The 22386-nt window shown below is 36.6% G+C and overlaps 2 protein-coding genes and 1 pseudogene across 2 annotated transcripts; all 3 read left to right on the top strand.

Moving 5' to 3' along the window:
- Positions 1 to 15833: 15833 nt before the first annotated feature.
- Positions 15834 to 17462, top strand: LOC106454208. Its single transcript, XM_048766577.1, has one exon. The coding sequence runs from the start codon at positions 16988 to 16990 to the stop codon at positions 17348 to 17350; it is 363 nt and encodes a 120-aa protein (XP_048622534.1). The 5' UTR covers positions 15834 to 16987; the 3' UTR covers positions 17351 to 17462.
- A 150-nt stretch (positions 17463 to 17612) lies between these two features.
- On the top strand, positions 17613 to 20891 carry LOC106454205. Its single transcript, XM_048766079.1, has one exon. It carries the CDS (start codon positions 20492 to 20494, stop codon positions 20852 to 20854), a length of 363 nt encoding a protein of 120 aa, XP_048622036.1. The 5' UTR covers positions 17613 to 20491; the 3' UTR covers positions 20855 to 20891.
- Positions 18761 to 19121, top strand: LOC106454206 (annotated as a pseudogene).
- Positions 20892 to 22386: the final 1495 nt, after the last annotated feature.

The following is a 22386-nucleotide window of genomic DNA, read 5'->3' as shown; positions in this document are numbered from 1 at the left end:
TGAGACTGATGCTACATGTGCTGCTCAACCTGTAGATGAGGCCACTCGACCCAGAACGTTAGCTGATTACAACCGTCCAGATCAGTTCTACACCAACAGATCAACTATTCGTCCTCCAACTATCCAGAGAGGGGATTTCGAGTTGAAGCCGCAGTAATACACACTCATGGGACAGACGCCCTATTATGGGTTATCTCACGAGCATCCTATGGACCATCTGGAGAGGTTCGAGGATCTCATATCTGCTATTAAAGTCGAATGAGTCTCTGAGGACTACCTACTCTGCAAGCTTTTCAAGTACTCACTTGCTTCGCACTGGCTTAAGCAGTTACCACCAGGATCTCTCACATCCTGGAGCGACATCAAAATTGCATTCCTATGCAACTTATTTGATGAGGCGCGTGCTGAAGACTTGAGGAGCAAGATTGCTACATTCGCGCAGGAACCTACATAATCATCCAGAAGCTCCTGGATTAGATTCAAGTCTTATTAGAGAGATTGTCCACACCATGGATTCAACAAAGTACATCTGCTCAGTACTTTCTTCAGAGGCATCGCAGTGCAGTATCAGATGGCTCTTGATGCTTCCAGCGATGGGAACTTCAACACCAGGAATCCAGAGGAGGCTGTGAGAGTTATTGAGAACTTGGCATCCAACAACAGCACCGAGAACACTGATTTTGAGAGGAAGAGATCTGCAACCATCCTTGGGAATGACCAGATGGATGAGGTGAAACAGCTGCAAACCCGAGTCTGAAACAGCTGCAAACCCGAGATCTAGAAATCAAATTATTCAAGAACACAAGTTGTTTTCCTATCATTTCTTCTCATTCATTATTGATACAAAAACAAAGATATCTTAATACTGTTTTAATGATATGTCTGGTTCCATTTGTACTCTCGTGAAAAGAGAATGTTTTTGAAAGTGATTTGCACTTTTATACTTGTGTAGATACAATCCTAAACAAACACAACGGGAGACAAGAAACGCTAACTTGCTTCTTCTTGTAACTTGTGCAATCTTAGAAAGAAGCGCTAACTTGCTTCTTCTTTGCTTCTGAAGAAAATAAAACCAAAGCAAAACAATCTCTGTTTAGTTGTAGCTTCAGTTCTTTTACGAAAAAGCTGTGTCATGACTTGGTCTCAAATTCTCAACTAACGAAGTAAACAGACTATTGTTTGAATTGGTTAAAATTCTAAACTGATTTCAGTTGAATGCATCATTATGATTGAAAATTAATCAAATTGTATACAAAACATGATTAAAAATTAAATATTCAATACATTTAAATTTAGTTTAAAACTATAAAGCTTTAACTAAAAGCCCACAAAACTTTGAATAAAATAGAGATAGGGTTTTTCACGGGTTACCCGTGGGTAACCCTAAAATTTTTGGGTTTTTCGCGGGTTACCCTAATGATACCGGGTTTTTTCGAGTTTTTTAGTTTAGGGTATTTTTTTAGACGGCTTTAATTCGGGTTCGGGCCGGGCCGGGAAATTTTGCCCATTACAACATCCCTATTCACAAGCTTCTCAAGAAGCAAGCTTGCTTGGTTGAGGATGCAGAAGATGTAGACACATAGTGTAGAGCAGAAGTAGAAGAAGATGTGAAATTCATTGGTGGAACTGGATTTCAGAGGTCTGGAAACCATAATGGAAACTTCTAAGGACAAAGGAGTAATTTCAACCAGAGTTCGCAGAACCAGAAACCCTACAACAGCAACTACATCATCAACAAGAGTTATGGAAACTCATTCTACAAGAAGCCACCACCACCTACTCAAGAGAGCAAGATTGAAGCGATGCTCGATAAGGTTTTTGAAGGACAGCAAAGCATGACGGTAGACTTCAATGGGAAGATTGACTCTGTCTAGACCGACCTGAATACAAAGTTGGAGACTTTGAGCACTCACGTGAAGAAGCTGGAGATGCAGGTTGTTCAAACAGGAGAAGTTGTTAAGAGGCAAGAAGCCTTAACAAGAGGGGTAGGAGATGATGTGATGAAGCACCACGTGAATGCCATCATAGATGATGATTTTTGGCAAGTGGTGAAGCAGAAGAAGCTGCAAGAAGGAGATTTTGAAGTGGAAAGCTCGATGAGCTTCGGCAGATCGCATTGGTGTCGATCGACGCCAAACTTCTAACATCGATCGATGGATTTCAATCAAAATCGATCGACAGGCTCTCCAGAGCATCGATCGACGACACCTACGGAGTCGACCGCATCTTGCAATGCCGTGAGGATCATGACTCACGAGGAGTTCGCAGCAAGACACCTACATCCACCCAGCCATGTTTATGTCAACATCGATCGACACTCTGATCCTGCCATCGATCGACTGAGAGAGACTGCAATCGATCGACAACCTCCTGCGCCCATCGATCGACGCATACCTCTCACATACCAAGTGCAGATGCCAAAGATAGACGCCGACCGTCTAAATGCACTCAGGCCACAACCCAAACCTTCAGCTAACCCACCAGAGGCTACCAGCCCACATTCAGATGATGCAGCAGAACCTATGGAAGTTAACAAGGCTCCTATGGGGAGAACCTTGAGGAATAGAAAGGAAAAGGTTGCTAACCATTTGAAGAGGGGAGATAATGAGAAGGAGATGAAAAGCTTTCGAAAGAGATTCTTCAGGATTCCACAGGAGAAACCATTCGATGAAGTCTACTTTACCCACAGATAGTGGATGTTCTTCAGAGAGACCATAGAGACTGAAGATGACATTAGGAGAATGTTCTATGAGGGTAGAGAAAAGATGAAGAATAGGATTACACTGAAGAAGAAGAGTGATCCTTGGAAGTTTGCAATACCATGTACGGTGAAGGGTATTGAGGTCCCACATGCCTTGTGTGACACATGAGCATCAGTCAGCATCCTGCCTACGTACCCTTGTTGAAGGGATCAAGCCTTTCGTAGTTCATCTTGGAGTTAAGGTTCTTATGACTAGTTTTCCAGTGAGACCTTTACGGTCTAGTTTATATGAAGAGGTTATCAGGCGTGTTGCTGCCGATGGCATTTTTTATGGGTGTAGAGGGAAGACTACGAGTTGTCATCTCGTAATCTAACTCTGTGTGAACTGCTATATCCGTGATCTGTTTCGAGAGTTTTCCGCAGTGTGTAAACTTGCGGGATTTCTGAAGACGCTCGAATATTGGCCAAATGACAAATTTTGGGATCTCGTATCAGGTTGTTTGATACTATGCCTAGAGATGTTAGAGACCAGTGTGCTAGGTTTAGGGGAAGACCTAGGTCTAATCACGACTTTAGGGGGTGCGATGACTACTTCGACTTACGTTTCCCATATCGTTTTCGACCTGATTCCATCCCGCTTTAAAGTCCGCGATATGTTCTCGGATTACGTGACTTGTATGGTAGGAATCGAGCATCTCCTCGAGGACAATTTTTAAGTCTCCCGAAAGTGCTGACCAAAATTTTGGATTTTTTTATATAGCGCTATTACCCTTGTGTCGGGTGTACGAGAGCTATCTCTACGAGATGGATAAGTCTGTTTAGGACGTTAAGAGTTTGTTGTGATCAGCAAAAAACTTATCGGTAGATATTACCGTTTTTGAGTCTTCGCGAAGAATACGTGTTTGAGAAGATGTTAGTATGTATGACTGTTTGGTCTTCCAAGAAGGTGCCTTTATCGAGGAAGGTAATTTTGTCAAAAAATGGTTCTTCAGGCGTCTGCGACGTCTCACAATGCTGAAGATTGATTTTTTCTTTCGTATGCCGCGTTTCGTGCTTGAAATGTTCACGGGCTTGAAGATGTTTCGCGATATTGCAAGGGTTTAGTCTTAGCCCTGCGTTTGAGAAACATTCTGGTCTGTCTACGGATGTTCGCAGCCAAAATTGTTGTTCCTGATTGGATGCTAATAATTTGATTTTTGATCGAGGAATTAGGACTGAGAGGTTGCGTAAATTTGTCCATGGGAAGAAGCGTTTTCCTTCATAGTGCTTTGTGAAGTGCTAGCCTTCCGAGATCTATTTTGTGCATTTTTGAGGATGTTTCGTATAGCTCTAGAAGCTTTGTTACAAATTTTTCCTTACATGCCGCGTATTATGGGTAAAATATAGCAGGCTTAAAGTGAATTGTGGAATGTATCGAACTTGGTCGATTGTCGACAAGTTTTGGTTTTCCGTTAACCGTTTGGTTGTTAGGACTGAGTTTCGTTACGAAGAATTTATCATATGATTTCCGACTGTGGGTTATTCGATAACTATTCTCTTAATAGTCTCATGACGTTTTTAGACAAATCGTAGATTGTCGTTTAGCCGTTAAGTGATGGAGCAATGGTTTCTCGAATAGTTTGGTTTGGTGTGAAGGATGTGTTCTCTCAGATAGCCAAGGATGTTGTAGGTCGAGAATTAGACCATGGTACTTTAACATTTAAGATCATGTTAGTTTACGATCGTTCTTAAAGGGGAAGGCAAATTCTGGTTTGGACCTTTACAGGAAGGCGTAATTGACCGAGGGCCAAAGAGCGCTTGTCGAGATTGGTAGGCCAAGTTTGCCTGAGTTATCCGTGTTAAGATGGCTGATAGTCATAGAAAACGATTCTATGCTTTAGGTTTCAGTTATACGATGAATATTTCGTATAATGTTACCTATAGTCTTATGAAAATTGATTCGTTTTTGTCTGAGGAAGACGTAGCCTAAGAGGTTTGATACAGAACCAGTGCGGAGTCAGTTGCGGGACGATTGCCTGCTTGGATGTGACCGAGGGGAACGAAACGCAGAAGCCAGTGAGCCGGATGGCTAAAATACGAGATCTATTAAATCGTAATGCGAAGATCTCACTCTAGATTGGTCATCCAAAGTCAGATTTTACAGCTTTGTGATTGGTATACAAAATATACTTCTTCGTAAAAACAGTTATGTTTACTTTCAAAAGTTTCTTCGTAAGACTTGGTGTGCGGGTTTTACGAGAAACGTTTCTGCTGTGATTTCGAACTTAGGTGAAAGTTGCTTGGAGTTACTCATGGAGTGTTGCCGAAGTTTATTTCACTACGATCTAGTCGGAGAACCTTTTTCATTGGTTTTTTGAGAGGATTCTCATGACACATTTGTTTCTGGAACGAATTGGTCAACTAGAGGTTGATCTAGCCAACGATTGGGAAGAAAGTGTTCCCTTTAATGTGCTCGATGCTACAATTATTCTCGAGTTTTTTTTGTCACAAATGTTCTCGATGCTTTTCCGTGACTCACTTGGTTCAACGGAAACTGAAAGAAATGCTTTGATGCTTGAAGATTTCTTGTAGAAAATTTTATACGAAAATGGCTTTATAAAGCCGGAAAGGACTTCAAGACTTTGGCTAATCTTCGAGTTTCAGTTTGATATTTGTACAAGTTTTCTACACGCATGATTGCGACAAGAAATGCTGTATAATCTTTGAGATTATGTTCATCATCGTCTGGATATGTTGCTAGCGTTTAGACGAATATTAGATTGTCGTTTGCCTATATGGGACGATTTGCTTTGACGAAAGCCTTTTCTTGACGATTTGCAATCGTTTTTGAAGTTTGGGAGTATACGAGTATAGTATACGTACCTACTCCCCCATTTTTTTTTTTGAAAAAAAACGGTTGAACTGATATTTTGAAGGGTTGTGTACCTTTCTTCTTCCGAGGTTTGGAATGATCGACAATCCGGGTCGATTTAAAGACAATGCTAGGACTGTGATTTGGTTGTTTCCAGGTGGATGACTTGGAATATGTCGGTTTTAAGAAAATCGCTACAAACAAATCAATTTTAAGACGACATTCGTGTCTCTAGTTTTTTTCTCTCTTTAGGAAGCGAGCTGGATATGCGTGGCGATCATTTCTCGATTTTCAGAGAGTTTAGATCGGTTTGCAAGATCTGGCTGAACAGTTATGGAACGATATATCGAGACAGGAAAAATTGCCTAAGACTTAGTGCGCTAGACTATCCACCTAGGTTTAAAGTTCCCTAAAGTTCTATGGCAGTCTCAAAGGCGTTTTTATTTCTTAGTAATTTCCTACGAAAATTCCAAGTCTGATTTAAAAAAATTCAAGTCGGAAATACCTTAGCTCTCGCGAAGATTTGGGTTAGCCTCTTCTCTGTTTTGCTTGCTCATTTGCGCTTCTCTTTTCGTGTCTGTGTGCCCACTTTGAATAGCAAGAATATTAATTCTTCTTGGACTTCTCTACTTTCCTGGCCGCGTTTTGGCTGCTGCCAATATTGCGGGTTTTTGTGATTCATGTTTCAATCTTAGTATCATTGGATTTACGAAAATGAATAAGCATCTCGTAGAAAACTTTTTGGCGTTTAGGAATAGCCAGGGACGATTGAGAGATGCCAAGGATGATCAGGAAGACTCGCCAAGTGATGAGGTTTTGGCCACAGATCAAGGCGCGAGAGGAAGGATGGTGAAACTGTGGAGAGAGGCGGATGGGAGAAATTTGTTTTTCAGATTTCGCTCCATCTCTTTCCTTATCCGAGACTCTTTTTCTACGATTGTTGTTAGATTTTCGAAGGTTGTCATATGATGCCAATTTTAGTTTTACGAAAGAATTTCCAAAAAATAATATCGGGTTTAATTTTACAACAATTATTCCGTAAAATGTTATCGATTTTAATTTTACGAAAGTTGTTTCATAAAATGTTGTCGAGCTTAATTTTTACGGAGGTTATTTCGCAAGATGTTGTCGAGCATAATATTTCCGAGATTTGTTCCGTAAAGAGGTTTTCAAGTTTTGGCTGTACGAGAGCCGTGACGAGGTTAATTATTGCAACCGAGCTTAGTTAGAAGTTTTTCTCTTATCCGTGGGATTGATCCGTGGAAGTTTCGAGTAGTTTTTTCCGAAGTAAGATTTAGGTGACAAACATCGACAACTCACGGAGTTTGTTACTATGAAAGTGATACGTGAATTCAACTAGGAAATCTTAGGCTTCAGAAAACATTATAGCGGTGGGGATACGATTTCCCGTTTTGGTTTATTTAGTCTTCGTCAGCCGTTTTAGGTTTCGAGTGATTCTATAGAAATCAACTTCGTTTCTCTGAAAGTTATTTGGAAGAAGTACAGCTGTGGGGGATTCGTAACCGATTTGTTGCGCTTCCTTTTTCCGCGACTAACCTATGGATTATCCGCAAGATATCCGGAAGAAGTACAACGGTGAGTTATGTACCCGATTTGCTATGCTTCCTTTTTCCGCGATTAACCAAGGGTTTTTCCGAAAGATATTCGGAAGAAGTACAGCAGAAAGTTATGTATCCGATTTGCTGTGCTTCCTTTTTCCGCGATTAACCTAGGGTTTTTCTACGGTTTTTTGGAGAAAAAGTTTTACTTTTACGAAAAGTTTTCGGAAAACGTGTTTTGGTAGAACCCTTATGCATTGAGACTTCTTTAGCTCAGTAATGAGCCAAAATTACGTGGTTTGATAAAATTTATCGTTTCCCTTTATGTTTAGACAGAGAAATCGCGAGCTCGTTTCGTAGCACATCCTGTGGCGAAAAGTCGCGGCTAAGTTTTCGATTTTTTCGAGCACTACGGCGTTTGCGTAAGCGTTGGCCATAGGTGCAGTGGCGGCTGGAGTTGTCTTACCAGCGTTGTTGCGAACTGAGATTTTGTCTTTCGTATTTCCAGACATTGTTTTGATCAACTGTTTTGCGGCTATGAGTTAGAGTAATCCGTACCCCCCCCCCCCCTCCTTCTAGCTAGAAACTGTGGGAACCGAAATACACACCGTCAATTTCCGTAATCGGAGGAAAGTCAGGAAACCCTAACTTTCCCTGAGGTCCCGGATTCTATGCGAGAGCCAACGACAAGTGACCAAATAAATGCAAAAAATATAAAAAGATAGCAAAATAAATTTATAGAAAACGTAGATCTTATTTTTAATCCATGTAAGAGCGTTGCGATCATTACAAGAGATTATAAAAGCTTCGGCCGCAAGATCTGTCAGCGAATTGTCTAGCTCTAGCAACCTAAAACCTTAAACCTAGTTGAGTCGCATCTCGATAATAGAAGACAGAAAAGATATGAAAATGGTTTTGATTGATTTTGGAATTAACCTTATGAAAGGCTGCCTACGTACCTCTTTCGAGGATCAAGCCGAACGTAGTTCAAGAGTGAACCAAGAGATCGAACTGCTTGTGCGCGTTCGTCTGGTAATCGGGTGCCAGTCATAGAAACAGAGCATGTTGAGAATAATTCCCCAAAGTTTCTAAGTGCCGAGAGTTTGCTGTGTCTCGAATCCCCTTTGCCTCTCACCTAGGACTCCTTATACACTTGCTCCTAGGTGGGTTTGCGCCTTTCTCCTTCTGCCCTTAAGCCGTCATAGCTCAAAAATGGAGATATTCTAATTTTCCCGATCTTCGTGATTATCTTCGGAAACTTCACATTTATCCGCGGAAACTTGACATTTATCTTGCCTTACGAACCAAACATAAACCGTCATAAGTCTTATGGGTTTTCAGTTAAGAAATCATAATTGGGCTTCGAGTTGCGTTTTATGTCTCATTGGGCCATCTTTGACTCGAAATGTTTATCACGGTTTCTTCGATAAAAACAACTTCCCGCGGTTTTTATCATAAAGTTTGACTGATGACTTCGAGTGATGAGAAACAAAGAATGGTTTAGCCATGGCCTACGGGAGATAGCATCAAAGAGTAGACGAGAATGCATGGATTCATGTCGTATCGACGTTTTGGGAAAGTTCGGTCGCTACGTAGCGACTTAGCCGTGTGCGTGCCCGGTCGCTACGTGGCGAAGGAGCCGTGTGCGTGCTCGGTCTCTACGTAGCGACCGAGCTTGGCTTGAGCTTGGTCGCTACGTAGCGACCAAGCCGTGTTCGTGCTCGGTCACTACGTAGCGACCGAGCTTGGCTTGTGCGTGGTCCGATGGCCATACTTGAGCTTGTCCGTGGCCGATTTGGATACGTGTTTGTTGCCTTCGGACAATCGGTATTTAGTGATTCGATTGAGATTAGAACAAGATTTTACCGCAAGGCTCTTTGTAAAGATTCTTTTTACAAGAATAACTTTCGTAAAAAATGTTCACGCTGATTTTTACGGAGATTTGGACATTAACTTCGTCGTATCCGTTTTTGACCCCAATACGTTGATCGGTTTGTCCGCTGTTCTCAGAAAATTGGTGTTTGGTGGCTCGATCGAAGCTTTTTAAGAACGTCATCATGAAAATATTTCCGCAAGGGTTTCTTTACGAAAATTACTTTTCTGAGAAGTGTTTTTACCCATTTTTTTTTTACTTCTTTTTTTTGTTTTTATTGCGGGAAATATTTTCCTGGGACTTTCAGACATTGATTCCATCGTGACCGATTTTGACCCCAACAACCATCCACTGTAAGCGAAAAACCTAATTATGATAATCAGTATCTAACATAGGATGTGTTTGGTATTTTCAGGGACCCAGATGGCTATGCAAGAGCAATGGATGGACATGCACTGAAAATATCCAGAGAGGACATTACAGACATTCTTCAGATGGCTAATGGAGCAGAAAATCTCTTCATGCAACAACACACCAGCCCAACACATTAGCAGATGGTTACAAACGAGTTCTATGACACAGCTGGTGGCATAGACGATCGCTTCAAGCAGAAGTATCGACATCATACTCGACCGTCGATCAACGTTGATGTCCCTTCATCGATCGACAGATGTCCAAAATTTGGCAAAAGAGCCTATGGCCGTGATGGAACTAGCAGATTCCACTGGGAAGAGAAAGATGAGTATGGAGTCTACAGAGATGATCAAGGATATGCAAGAGATGTAGATGGACACATCATTCATGTGTTCAAGTATGATATCAGAAAGCTAATGGAAAGAGCTTCAAAAGATGAGCACAGCTACATATGTCTTCCAGAACATGCTAGCTCATTCACACAGACCAAGCTGGTACCAGAGATCTACACGAATGACGAGATCAATGAGATGTTCTATGAAGTCTGTGGAGCCCAAGAAAAGAATGAAGGTGATTTCCAGATGAAGCTTGATGGTGTCTACTACCCACTGAATGATAGCATCAGTTGGTTGACTACATGCATGGAGGAGATGAGGCAAGACATTGCCAGGATCCAAACACATCGTGCAGCCGAAGCAACCGCACCAGCGTCGATCGACAGACACCACTCAACATCGATTGACGACGACCCACAACATTCAAATCCAATGAAGTCTCAACCAGATTCCTACACCAGAGCAGAGATTGATCAGTTGGTAGAAGAGATCTACAGAACTCTAGAAACTATGGAAGATAGGCTTGATAGGAGATGTGATGACATCTGTTTCCCAATGGACCTTACAATGAGTTCTTTGACTTCTCAGATAGAAGCAATATAGAGGGAGATAGTAGAGATTCAGAGATACATTGCTCGTCGACCAGAAGCATCAGCATCGATCGACATACACAACAACAAATCAACCGACAATCACAGACGGATATCGATCGACGAAGCTACAAACCGAGGCAGGCTAGTACCAAAGGTGAAATCAGATATGTCTGATACACACAACCATGGATAGGAGATCTCAGCTGACACATACGCCACACTTATGAGACATCAGTTCAACCTTGAGAGTCTTGGAGACATATTGCAGAAGATTGAGAATACAACTGCAACAATGAAGGACAAATGGCGCAGAGGAGATGAAGAAATGCGAGACTTCACTGGTACATGGTTCAACAAGCGCAGAGAAGAGATGGACACTTGTTTCCCAGCAAGTTCCAACTTTCCACATTACTAGCTAAATCACCTCCAAAGTCAAGCCAAATGACTATAACAAAGCACTGAGTGGGAGGCAACCCACGATTAGGTCATAGAAAAAACAGATCCGAGTATACGATTGCCGTGAGTATCGACCGACGAAACACTGCCGACATCGATCGACATAACATCACCTGCCGCGACCGATATCAATATCTTTACATCGATCGACATTCATTCCGATATGGTATATCGTTCTAACTTGTTACATTTAGTCCTTAGGATTTAGTTATTACCATAACTCCGATTGAATTTACACTGAAGACAGTGTAGTTTAAGTCTGAGGGGAGGTTTACTGATATTAGTTTATTCATGAGTCTTATTAAAATGTTTTCAACAAAGTTTTTATTGAGTCAAGAAGAGGATGATGAACTTATTGATTTTGCTTATTATCTAACTACACCATTCTAGACTTACTAGTTGCAGATAGTACTAAAGATACCAAAATGGATCAACCTGTCAACTATGTTACACTTGCTGAGAGTGTTTAAAGGAACAAAAGCTGACCTCCAACCTAATTGAGCTAAACTCTGCTTGTCTTGGGGTTTGGTATACATGAGATCGGATTCTTCAAACAAGTCTGGAAGGTAAAGCCTTGTATAGATTTATCACCCTTTCTCTCTATTTTCGAAATATAGAGATATAATTAAAGATATAGATTAAAAATAATAATAATAATATATATTATAGATTAGTTAGGAAGGAATTTGAACAGGACTTGGTGTCTACAACCATTAAGGCTTGCTTCATAAGAATTCTATAGGTAAAAGATTAGAACATGACTTGGTGGCTACAACCATTAAGGCTTGATTCACAAATAATCCTAGGATATAGGTCAAAAAGAAATGAACATGATTTGGTGGCTACAACCATTAAAGCTTGATTCATGGAATCATGTCCAATCTTGGTCAATGATCTTGCAATATAAGCAGACTTTGACTGAGAGAGAAAATTAGTAGAGAGAGGATATGAGCTATTATTGACCTGCAGGTCCAGATACTTGTTTGAGCATCCTTGCATCCTATGATCAATACTCCCAAAGTAAAGCCTACACTTTATTTATGCAAGAATTGAGGTTGGTAGAGGGGATTGTCAAATATGATTTTCTAAGTTGTTGACTAGATGAACTTGGTTGCTAGACTAGGATATGGTATAGTGTGCTTCTGAGACTAGGGCTGTCTAAGGTGTTGATTCTGATTTTTAATCTGTGAGTCCCTGCTGTTTTCAAACTTCTTTCAGAGAGCCTGCCTATATGTTTTGCTTGAGGACAAGCAAAAGGGTAAGTCCAGGGGAGTTGATAGACCATGGATTTAACCCACTTTTACCCATGATTTACAAGTGTTTTAACTACTATTTATTATATTATAGAGTCTATTTAGTATAATTATAGGATCAGGAGTGATTTGGAAGAAAGTGATGATTTTGGAGCATTTTGGAGATATTTGGAGTAAGCACCCGAGATGACCATCGAGCATGACCATCGGTCGATATTGAAGAGGAATAATCGATCGCTGCTAACATCGTTACCTCGATCGACAGCGAAGCGCGCATAAAACCCGTTTGGTCTCAGCCGACTTAGAGCCCAAGTCTTCACCTATTTACAAGATTACCCTTGACAAGTGTTAACCTAATTATATAAGCTTTGCCAACATGTTAGAGGCAAAGTGTGCTTTCTTGTTTTTCTGATTTCACAGCAAAAGGTTTTCTAGGATTTTTAGTAGATTGGAGAGAAGATCCAAAAAGATTTGTGACTGGAACTCCATCGATATCTGTCTATTTATCTATGCAATTTTTATACCTAATTGTTGTTATGAATTGCTTAGCCATGTCTGAGTAGTTCTATTTGTTAGATTTAGGGTTTAAATAGGTTATGAGGGATTAGCCCCAACTATAGATTGCTAAGTTGTGATATTCATCTTTAGGATTGTCATTAATGTCTGATTCTAGAATAGCTACCTAGAACTTGCCCTAGGAGTTGTAGACATAAGCGATAGCTTGCATCTCACCCTGAAACCATCCTAACTGAGCTAAGACTTGCTAGAGTAAGGCGAGAGCTGATCAAGTGAGCTTAGGAGCACATTCAACCCGCACATTAACGCTTGACCAAAAGCGTCGATCGGTATTCCAATAGAATAGTCGGTCGACGTTTCCACAAGTGTATCGATCGATATTCTTATAGAATCATCGATCTACACTGGTCAATAGACAAACCTAGAAAGCGAGAGCCTAGTGGTTTGTTTATAAGTGTTGAGCTCTACAATATCATGCATACAACTTATTAAGCATCTGTAGATATATAATCCTGATTACCTGAATAAAAGCCCTAAGTCTAGCTACTTCCATCTAAGTACCAAAATCCTAATCAATCAATCGAGCAACTACCTTGCTCACAAACCTGCTATTTACATTTAAATATAAAATCAACATAGCTTAATCAATCTAATTAGATTTATTAGGTTCCCTAGCTCCTTGTGAATTTGATCTCTAAGTACTACAACTGAACCTCTTATTTGAGAGAGTAATTCACTCGTTAGGGTAATTTGAGTGATATCAATTAGAAGTAAAAAATTTCCAGCATTTCCTTCTAAATTAACCATGTGGTTCATGCCTGTGAAGATTTTTAACTAATCTTAATTATAAAAAAATATTTAAATTATACTACAAACTAAAAGCAAAGAATTTGATTTAAAAGAAAGTATATGGGTTGCGTCTACCAAATAAATATACAGAACAACAAATGAGAAGGATCGATTTAAAATCCGAGTTTCATTTTACAACAATCCTAAAGAAGTCTATTCATAATTTTCTTATAAGCTGTATAAGTTTACTTTTTCTGTTTTTTTTTTGTTGTTTCATAAAAATAGCATATTTGTGTGTTTTAATGTAACTTTACTACTTCTGTATCTACATATATAAATTTATGAAATGTATATTATATATTAAAATATGATTATTTTTATTATTAAAATGTGTGAAAACTCCAAGTTACCTTCTTCGTGAAACATAGAGAAACATATGCACTATAAGAATTCACTTGTGAACACTCAAGACTCGTCTTGGAACATATCCGTCTCTATATTGACTTGTGCATTTATTATCTAAGTCAGAAGAAGCATAGTTATATAGAAAAAACAATATTTGACTTCGTTATATGTGTTTTAATGACTAAATTGTTTATAAATAATGTTTTTCCCTGTTAAAGAAGTTGCCACCTAAACAAGCCAATGTAGTTATCCTGTTTAAATTGTTATTTTCAACAAATTCTACTCACAAGCTTATTATAAAAACTGGTTATCATGTTATCTCTTCTAAAAAAATTAATTTCTTTGGCTTAATGAAAAGTTGTTTAGCGTCTAACCATAGTTAAACTCAAAATACCATCAAGACTCTAGAAATTGGAAGATTGCATGCCCCTGGTCTCAAGAGGGAGAGAAAAAGATAGAGAGATAGAGAGAGGGAGAGTGAGAGAGAGAGAGAGATATAGCTATTTGTCTTAGGCGGGAGATGATTTGAAAACAATAGTTTCGAAGCATAACAAAAATGGTAAGACTATAAACTGGTCAGATCAGTTTTATCAAAAAGTCCACCAGTTATTTGTTATTAATGTTGCTCGTCACATCGGTTCAGCTTTGTTTGGATTTTGAAAAAAGGTAATTAAATTTATTATAAAAGTCCAAAGACGTTTCTTAACCTTATTTCCATTCAATATAATTAGACAAAGGATGGTACTATCTGCTCATCAATCAAAATTCAAACTCGATAAAGACTCATATATTTGGAGAAATCTTTCTTATTTTTTTCCTTATCTCATAATGTCTATTAAACATGGTTTTTTTTTCAATATGGTGGTTGTGTGTGTTGTAGTCTCTGACAAAGCCGAAGCCAATTGCTTACCGAAACTTCCATTCAACCCATTTTTTCCTCTCAAAGAACAATGTTCAAGAATTTCTAGCGCAGCTCCTCCTACCACAAAATAGAGTTTTACATTAATAGAAGTAATAGCTATGCCATTTTTATTTCTCAATGTATTTTTAAATTTTAGCTATATTCTACGATGTAATCCTCCAAAAATACGATTATATAAACAACATTTTAGAAGTAAAAAATTTCCAGCATTTCCTTCTAACTTAACCATGTGGTTCATGCCTGTGAAGATTCTAAACTAATCTTAGTTATAAAACATACTTAAATTATACTACAAACTAAAACTATACAATTTGATATATGGTAAAGCACATGGGTTGCATCTAAATAAATATAAAGAAAAACAGAGGAGAAGGATCGATTTAAGATCCGAGTTTCGTTTTTCAATAATCTGAAAGAAGTCTATCTACAATTTTCGTTCAAACTGTATAAGTTTCTTTTATTTTCTTTCATAAAACTGGAGTTTTTGTGTGTTTCAATGTAACTTTATTACTTATGTACTCATTTTACTCATATTAATTAAGATAATTACTACATATATTAATTTTTAATATTTATTATATATTAAAGTATGATTATTTTTACTATTAAAATGTGTGAAAACTTGAAACTACTTTCTTCGTTAAACATAGAGAAACATATGCACTATAATAATTCACTTGTTAACAATCAAGAATTGTCTTGGAACATGTCCGTCTCTATATTGACTAGTGCATTTACTATCTAAATCAGAAGAAGCATAGTTATATAGAAAAATATCTTTGATTCCATTATAGGTGTTTTTAATGACTAAATTGTTTCTAAATGATGTTTTTCTTGGAAATTGAAGTTATCCTCCAAAAATACGATTATATAAACAGCATTTTAGAAGTAAAAAACTTCCATCATATCCTTCTATATTAACGATGCGGTTCATGCCTGTGAAGATTCTAAACTAATCTTACTTATAAAACATACATAAATTATACTACAAACAAAAACTATACAATTTTTTAAATTTGGGAAAGTACATGGGTTACATCTACAAAATAAATATAAAGAAGAACAGAGGAGAATGATCGATTTAAGATCCGAGTTCCATTTTACAATAATCTGAAAGAAGTCTATTCATAATTTTTTTACTAGCTGTATAAGTTTCCCATATTGTTTCTGTTTTTTTTTTGTTTCATAAAAATATCATTTTTTTGTGTGATTTAATGTAACTTTACTACTTATGTATCCATTTTACTGATATTAATTAAAATAACTACTACGTATATTAATTTATTTAATGTATTCTATATATTAAAGTATGATTATTCTTATTATTTAAATGTGTGAAAACTCCAAACTACCTTCTTCGTGAAACATAGATAAAAATATGCACTATAAGAATTCACTTGTGAACACTCAAGACTTGCCTTGGAACATGTCCATTTCTATATTGACTTGTGAATTTACTATCTAAATCAGAAGAAGAAAAGTTATATAGAAAAAATCTTTGATTTTGTTATATGTCTTTTAATGACTAAATTGTTTCTAAATGATATTTTTCTCTGTTAAAGAAGTCGCCACCTAAAAAGCCAATATAGTTAGCCCGTTTAAATTGTTATTTTCAACACAATTCTACTCACCAGCTTATTATTAAAACTGGTTATCATGTTATCTCTCCTAAAAAAAAAAAATTCTTTGGCTTAATGAAAAGTTTTCTAGCGTCTAACCATAAAGAAAACCAAAATACCATCAAGACACTAGAAATTGGAAGATTTCATGCCCCTAGTTTCAAAAGAGGGAGAGAGAGAGTGTGTGTGTGGGTGTGTGTGTGTGTGTGTGAGAGAGAGAGAGAGAGAGAGAGAGAGAGATAGAGAGTGTGTGTGTGTGTGTGTTTGTGTGTGTGTGTGTGTGTGTGTGTGTGTGTGAGAGAGAGAGAGAGAGAGAGTGTGTGTGTGTGTGAGACAGAGAGAGACGGATATAGAGAGAGATAGCTATTTGGCTTAGACGTGAGATTATTTGAAAACAATAGTATTGAAACACAACAAAAACGGTAAGACTATAACTAGTATGATCAGGTATGTCATGACTTAAGAAAGTCCACTAGTTATTCGTTATTAATGTTGTTTGTCTCGTCGGTTTTAGCTTTGTTTTAGTTTTGAAAACAGGTAATTCAATTTATTATAAAAGTCCAAAGACGTTTCTTAACCTTCTTTCCATTCAATATAAAATAGTCAAAGGATTGTACTATCTTCTCATCAATCAAAACACAAACTGGATAAAGACTCATATATTTGGAGAAATCTTTCTTCTTTTCTTTGTCTATCTCATAATGTCTATTAAACAAGTTTTTTTCTTTATGGTGGTTGTGTGTGTTGTAGTCTCTGCCAATGCTCAACTACCCCTGTTTCCCATCCCATTTCCTTTTCCACTCCCATTCCAACCAAGTCCCGGTATTCCCGGATTACCTGAAGTAGCAAAATGTTGGTCTTCAGTGATGGATATTCCAGGATGCATTATAGAGATTTACACATCCATACTCACAGGACAATTCGGACATATAGGTCCTTCTTGTTGCAAAGCATTTTTGGAAGCCGAAGCCAATTGCTTACCGAAACTTCCATTCAACCCACTTTTTCCTCTCAAAGAACAATGTTCAAGAATTGCTAACACAGCTCCTCCTACCACAAAATAGAGTTTTAAATTAATAGAAGTAATAGCTATGTCGTTTTTATTTTTCAAGGTATTTTAACATTTTAGCTAAATTCTACGATGTTATCCTCCAAAAATACGATTATATAAACAGCATTTTAGAAGTAAAAAACTTCCAGCATATCCTTCTATATTAACGATGCGGTTCATGCCTGTGGAGATTCTAAACTAATCTTACTTAAAAAAACATACTTAAATTATACTACAAACTAAAACTATACAATTTTTGATATTGGGGAAAGTACATGGGTTGCATCTACAAAATAAATATAAAGAAGAACAGAGGAGTATGATCGATTTAAGAAGTCTATTCAAAAAAAAATTACTAGCTGTATAAGTTTCCCATATTTTTCTGTTTTGTATTGTTTCATAAAAATAGTATTTTGTGTGTTTTAATGTAACTTTACTACTTATGTATCCATTTTACTGATATTAATTAAAATAACTACTACATATATTAATATTATTTAATGTATATTATATATTAAAGTATGATTATTTTTATTATTAAAACGTGTGAAAACTCCAAACTACCTTCTTTGTGAAACACTCAAGACTTGACTTGAAACATATCCATCTCTATATTGACTTGGGCATTTAATATCTAAATCAGAAGAAGCATAATTATATAGAAAAAAACTTTAATTTCGTTATATGTGTTTTAATGACTAAATTGTTTCTAAATAATGTTTTTCGCTGTTAAAGAAGTCGCCACCTAAACAAGCCAATATAGTTACCCCATTCAAATTGTTATTTTCAACACAATTCTAGTCACAAGCTTATTATAAAAACTGGTTATCATGTTACCTCTCCTAAAAAATTAATTTCTTTGGCTTAATTGAAAGTTTTTTAGCGTCTAACCATATTGAAACCAAAATACCATCAAGACACTAGAAATTGGAAGATTGCATGCCCCTAGTTTCAAAAGAGGGAGAGAGAGAGAGAGTGTGTGTGTGTGTGTGTGTGAGAGAGAGAGAGAGAGAGAGAGAGGTGTTTGTGTGTGTGTGTGTGAGAGAGAGAGAGAGAGAGAGAGAGAGACGGATATAGAGAGAGATAGCTATTTGGCTTAGACGTGAGATTATTGGAAAACAATAGTATTGTAGCATAACAAAAAGGGTAAGAGTATAAACTGGTCTGATCAGTTATGTCATGACCTAAAAAGTCCACTAGTTATTTATTATTAATGTTGTTTATCTCATCGGTTTCAGCTTTGTTTTACTTTTGAAAACATGTAATTCAATTTATTATAAAACTCCAAAGACGTTTCTTAACCTTCTTTCCATTCAATATAAATAGTCAAAGGATTGTACTATCTGCTCATCAATCAAAACACAAACTCGAAGAAGACACATATATTTGGAGAAATATATCTTCTTTTTTTGCTTATCTCATAATGTCTATAAAACAAGTTTTTTTTTATGGCGGTTGTGTGTATTGTAGTCTCTGCCAATTCTCAACTACCCCAGTTTCCCATCCCATTTCCTTTTCCACTCCCATTCCAACCAAGTCCCGGTATTCCCGGATTACCTGATGTAGCAAAATGTTGGTTTTCAGTGATGGATATTCCAGGATGCATTATAGAGATTTAAACATCCATAGTCACAGGACAATTCGGACATATAGGTTCTTCTTGTTGCAAAGCCTTTTTGGAAGCCGAAGCCAATTGCTTACCGAAACTTCCATTTAACCCACTTTTTCCTCTCAAAGAACAATGTTCAAGAATTGCTAACGCAGCTCCTCCTACCACAAAATAGAGTTTTACATTAATAGAAGTAATAGCTATGTCGTTTTCATTTTTCAAGGTATTTTAACATTTTAGCTAAATTCTACGATGTTATCCTCCAAAAATACGATTATATAAACAACATTTTAGAAGTAAAAAACTTTTTCCAGCATATCCTTCTATATTAACGATGCGGTTCATGCGTGTGGAGATTCTAAACTAATCTTACTTATAAAACATACTTAAATTATACAACAAACTAAAACTATACAATTTTTTTTATATTTGGGAAAGTACATGGGTTGCATCTACAAAATAAATATAAAGAAGAACAGTAGAGTATGAACGATTTAAGAAATCTATTCAAAAACAATTTACTAGCTGTATAAGTTTCCCATATTTTTTCTGTTTTGTATTGTTTCATAAAAATAGTATTTTGTGTGTTTTAATGTAACTTTACTACTTATGTATCCATTTTACTGATATTAATTACAATAACTACTACATATATTAATATATTTAATGTATATTATATATTAAAGTATGATTATTTTTATTATTAAAACGTGTGAAAACTCCAAACTACCTTCTTCGTGAAACACTCAAGACTTGACTTGAAACATATCTATCTCTATATTGACTTGAGCATTTAATATCTAAATCAGAAGAAGCATAGTTATATAGAAAAAAACTTTAATTTCGTTATATGTGTTTAATGACTAAATTGTTTGTAAATAATGTTTTCGCTGTTAAAGAAGTCGCCACCTAAAAAAGCCAATATAGTTAGCCCGTTTAAATTGTTATTTTCAACACAATTCTAGTCACAAGCTTATTATGAAAACTGGTTATTATGTTACCTCTCCAAAAAAAATAATTTCTTTGGCTTAATGAAAAGTTTTTTAGCGTTTAACCATATAGAAAACCAAAATACCATCAAGACACTAGAAATTGGAAGATTGCATACCCCTAGTTTCAAAAGAGGGAGGGAGAGAGAGAGAGTGTGTGTGTGTGTGTGTGAGAGAGAGAGAGAGAGAGGGAGAGAGAGACGGATATAGAGAGAGATAGCTATTTGGCTTAGACGTGAGATTATTGGAAAACAATAGTATTGTAGCATAACAAAAAGGGTAAGAGTATAAACTGGTCTGATCAGTAATGTCATGACCTAAAAAGTCCACTAGTTAATTATTATTAATGTTGTTTATCTCATCTGTTTCAGCTTTGTTTTACTTTTGAAAACAGGTAATTCAATTTATTATAAAAGTCCAAAGACGTTTCTTAACCTTCTTTCCATTCAATATAAATAGTCAAAGGATTGTACTATCTGCTCATCAATCAAAACACAAACTCGAAAAAGACACATATATTTGGAGAAATATTTCTTCTTTTTTTGCTTATCTCATAATGTTTATAAAACAAGTTTTTTTCTTTATGGCGGTTGTGTGTATTGTAGTCTCTGCCAATTCTCAACTACCCCAGTTTCCCATCCCATTTCCTTTTCCACTCCCATTCCAACCAAGTCCCGGTATTCCCGGATTACCTGATTTAGCAAAATGTTGGTTTTCAGTGATGGATATTCCAGGATGCATTATAGAGATTTACACATCCATACTCACAGGACAATTCGGACATATAGGTTCTTCTTGTTGCAAAGCCTTTTTGGAAGCCGAAGCCAATTGCTTACCGAAACTTCCATTCAACCCACTTTTTCCTCTCAAAGAACAATGTTCAAGAATTGCTAACGCAGCTCCTCCTACCACAAAATAGAGTTTTACATTAATAGAAGTAATAGCTATGTCGTTTTCATTTTTCAAGGTATTTTAACATTTTAGCTAAATTCTACGATGTTATCCTCCAAAAATACGATTATATAAACAGCATTCTAGAAGTAAAAAACTTTTTCCAGCATATCCTTCTATATTAACGATGCGGTTCATGCCTGTGGAGATTCTAAACTAATCTTACTTATAAAACATACTTAAATTATACAACAAACTAAAACTATACAATTTTTTATATTTGGGAAAGTACATGGGTTGCATCTACAAAACAAATATAAAGAAGAACAGTAGAGTATGATCGATTTAAGAAGTCTATTCAAAAAAAATTTACTAGCTGTATAAGTTTCCCATATTTTTCTGTTTTGTATTGTTTCATAAAAATAGTATTTTGTGTGTTTTAATGTAACTTTACTACTTATGTATCCATTTTACTGATTTAATTAAAATAACTACTACATATATTAATATATTTAATGTATATTATATATTAAAGTATGATTATTTTTATTATTAAAACGTGTGAAAACTCCAAACTACCTTCTTCGTTAAACACTCAAGACTTGACTTGAAACATATCCATCTCTATATTGACTTGAGCATTTAATATCTAAATCAGAAGAAGCATAGTTATATAGAAAAAAACTTTAATTTCGTTATATGTGTTTTAATGACTAAATTGTTTGTAAATAATGTTTTTCGCTGTTAAAGAAGTCGCCACCTAAAAAAGCCAATATAGTTAGCCCGTTTAAATTGTTATTTTCAACACAATTCTACTCACAAGCTTATTATGAAAACTGGTTATCATGCCTCTCCAAAAAAAATTAATTTCTTTGGCTTAATGAAAAGTTTTTTAGCGTTTAACCATATAGAAAACCAAAATACCATCAAGACACTAGAAATTGGAAGATTGCATACGCCTAGTTTCAAAAGAGGGAGGGAGAGAGAGAGTGTGTGTGTGTGTGTGAGAGAGAGAGAGAGAGAGAGAGAGAGAGAGAGAGAGAGAGAGAGAGAGAGAGAGAGGGAGAGGGAGAGGGAGAGAGAGGGAGAGGGAGAGAGAGAGAGGGAGAGAGAGAGACGGATATAGGGAGAGATAGCTATTTGGCTTAGACGTGATTATTGGAAGACAATAGTATTGTAGCATACCAAAAACGGTAGAAGTATAAACTGGTCTGATCAGTTATGTGATACCACTCAAATTACCCAAAGGAGTGAATTACTCTCTCAAATAAGAGGTTCAGTTGCAATACTTATGGATTGAATCCATAAGGAGCTAGGGAACCTATTAAATCTAGTCAAGTTATTAATTCTAGGTGTTTGTTGTTTTATTGGTTTAAAAGTAAATAGCAATCTTAATTGAGCAAGTCGATTGCCCGACTAACAAGATGATTGGGGGTGTAACTTTATTGGAAGATATTAGATGCAGGGTTTCTATTCAGGTGTTAGGGATTATAATCCTATAGATGCCCAACAGTTGCATGCATGATATATTAGAGCTCAACTCCTTAATCACAGTGATCA

The sequence above is a fragment of the Brassica napus genome, chromosome C8 (assembly GCF_020379485.1).
Source record: "Brassica napus cultivar Da-Ae chromosome C8, Da-Ae, whole genome shotgun sequence".
NCBI classification, from domain to species: domain Eukaryota; kingdom Viridiplantae; phylum Streptophyta; class Magnoliopsida; order Brassicales; family Brassicaceae; genus Brassica; species Brassica napus.
This window is presented reverse-complemented; position numbering and strand designations above follow the sequence as displayed.

Bases quoted from the DNA above. Each gene is read 5' to 3' on its own strand.
- LOC106454208 (XM_048766577.1), top strand. From the start codon at position 16,988: ATGTCTATTAAACAAGTTTTTTTCTTTATGGTGGTTGTGTGTGTTGTA.
- LOC106454205 (XM_048766079.1), top strand. From the start codon at position 20,492: ATGTTTATAAAACAAGTTTTTTTCTTTATGGCGGTTGTGTGTATTGTA.